Here is a 1,607-nt window from a genome sequence, read left to right as displayed (position 1 = left end):
GGTCAAACGTCCTTGGAGCTCCAGGGCCAGCACGAAGGACTCCATCTCCCCACTCCCCATGCTTCATTCCAGCTTTGATCTGGTCTCCTGGGCTGGACATCCTTTGGACACTGGAGTGTATCAGGTGTGCACCTTGGGCAGTCTTCCTGTTCACTGTGATCCAGGAGGAATCCCGTCTGCTCCAGGCCCACCCCAAGGGGAACAGGGCACTTCCAGTGGCAGCTGGCAGGACACTTCCTTCACAGGGGCTCTCCTGGCCCAGTGCAAGCAGCTGTCAAAGGTTTACTGTGGGGGGAATCTGAGCTTCTAGACCCAACCTCCTGCCAGTCCCTGTTTGCCACTGGCCAGGTCAGACCAAAGGTGTTTGATGCTTTTTTTTTCACAGGACACAAAAGCCCTCAGTGCAGGCAAGAAACAAGAAGGGTTCATGTCTCTGAACTGCACTGCCTTCTCCCATCCTCCCTGTTTCCTTCTCCTTGGCATCCCTGGGCTGGAGAAGGAACGGTTCTGGATTGCCTTCCTGTTCTGCATCACGTATGGCCTCGCCCTGCTGGGGAACATCTCCCTGCTCCTGGCCATGAGGGCAGAGCCCGCCCTGCAGGAGCCCAGGTACCTCCTCCTGGCCATGCTGGCCTTCACTGACCTGCTCCTGTCAACCTCCACCATGCCCAAAATGCTTGGCATCTTCTGGCTGGGCTTGGGGGAGGTTGGGTTTCCCTCTTGCCTCACTCAGATGTTCTCCATCCACACCTTCTCCACGGTGGAGTCGGGGGTGCTCGTGGCCATGGCCTTGGATGGCTCTGTTGCCATTTGCTGCCTGCTCTGGCACTCTGGCACCCTCTGGGGGCCCGTGGTGGGGCCCTGGGCAGCATGGGGTTGGTGTGGGGGGTCCTACTGGTGAGCCCCATGTGCCCCCTCCTCCACAGGAGGCACTTCTGCCAGCACCACATCACCCCCCACTCCTCCTGCCAGCACCATATCACCCCCCACTCCCACTGCCAGCACGTGGCCCTGGGAAGGTGGCCCGTGGGGACACCGGGGTCAGTGCCACACGTGGCCTCTGCGTGGCTTTCCTGGTGGCAGTGCTGGACCTGCTGCTGATCCCGTGTCCCACACCATGATTGTGGGGTGGTGACGAGGCTGCTGTCCCCATGGAAAGCCTTCAGCACCTGCACATCCCCTGTCTGTGCCATGCTGGCCTTCTACATCCCTGCCCTCCTCACTGCCCTCGCCCACTGTGCTGGGCAGGGCATCCCCCCCCCACATCAGGGGGGCCAACCTGTACCTGCCCATGCCCCCCACGCTGGACCCCACTGCTTGTGGGGTCAGGACCAAGGAGCTCTGGACAGCGTGGTCATCCTCCTCCAGTGTGAGGGAACCTGACCCCAATGGGTTGGAGCTGGTGATCCTAAAGGTCTCTTCCCACCTTTATGACTGTGTGTATGTGTGTGTGTGCCTCAAACTGCTGATGATTTGCTGCTGCTGTAAATTTAACCAGAGCTAACGCTGGGACTGCGAGTTCAGGAGGAACCTCCCTCCCAGCCCGCAGTTCAAGCGACAGGTTCTTGCAGAAATCACCTGGTTCTCTCCTCTCTTACTGCTGTCCA

At 59.9% G+C, this 1,607-nt stretch overlaps 1 protein-coding gene across 1 annotated transcript; it reads left to right on the top strand.

The window, feature by feature from the left end:
- Positions 1-427: 427 nt before the first annotated feature.
- Positions 428-1,383, top strand: LOC108644421 (olfactory receptor 52R1-like). Its single transcript, XM_018089182.2, is given in 7 exon segments — positions 428-854; positions 857-1,012; positions 1,015-1,101; positions 1,104-1,124; positions 1,127-1,259; positions 1,261-1,340; positions 1,343-1,383. Coding segments are annotated over 7 exon segments (945 nt in total).
- The last annotated feature ends 224 nt before the right edge of the window (positions 1,384-1,607 follow it).

The sequence above is a fragment of the Manacus vitellinus genome, unplaced genomic scaffold, assembly GCF_001715985.3.
Source record: "Manacus vitellinus isolate BGI_N305 unplaced genomic scaffold, ASM171598v3 scaffold_119_pilon, whole genome shotgun sequence".
NCBI lineage: Eukaryota > Metazoa > Chordata > Aves > Passeriformes > Pipridae > Manacus > Manacus vitellinus.
The sequence above is the reverse complement of the archived record's forward strand: the minus strand, read 5'-3'. Positions and strand labels throughout refer to the sequence as shown.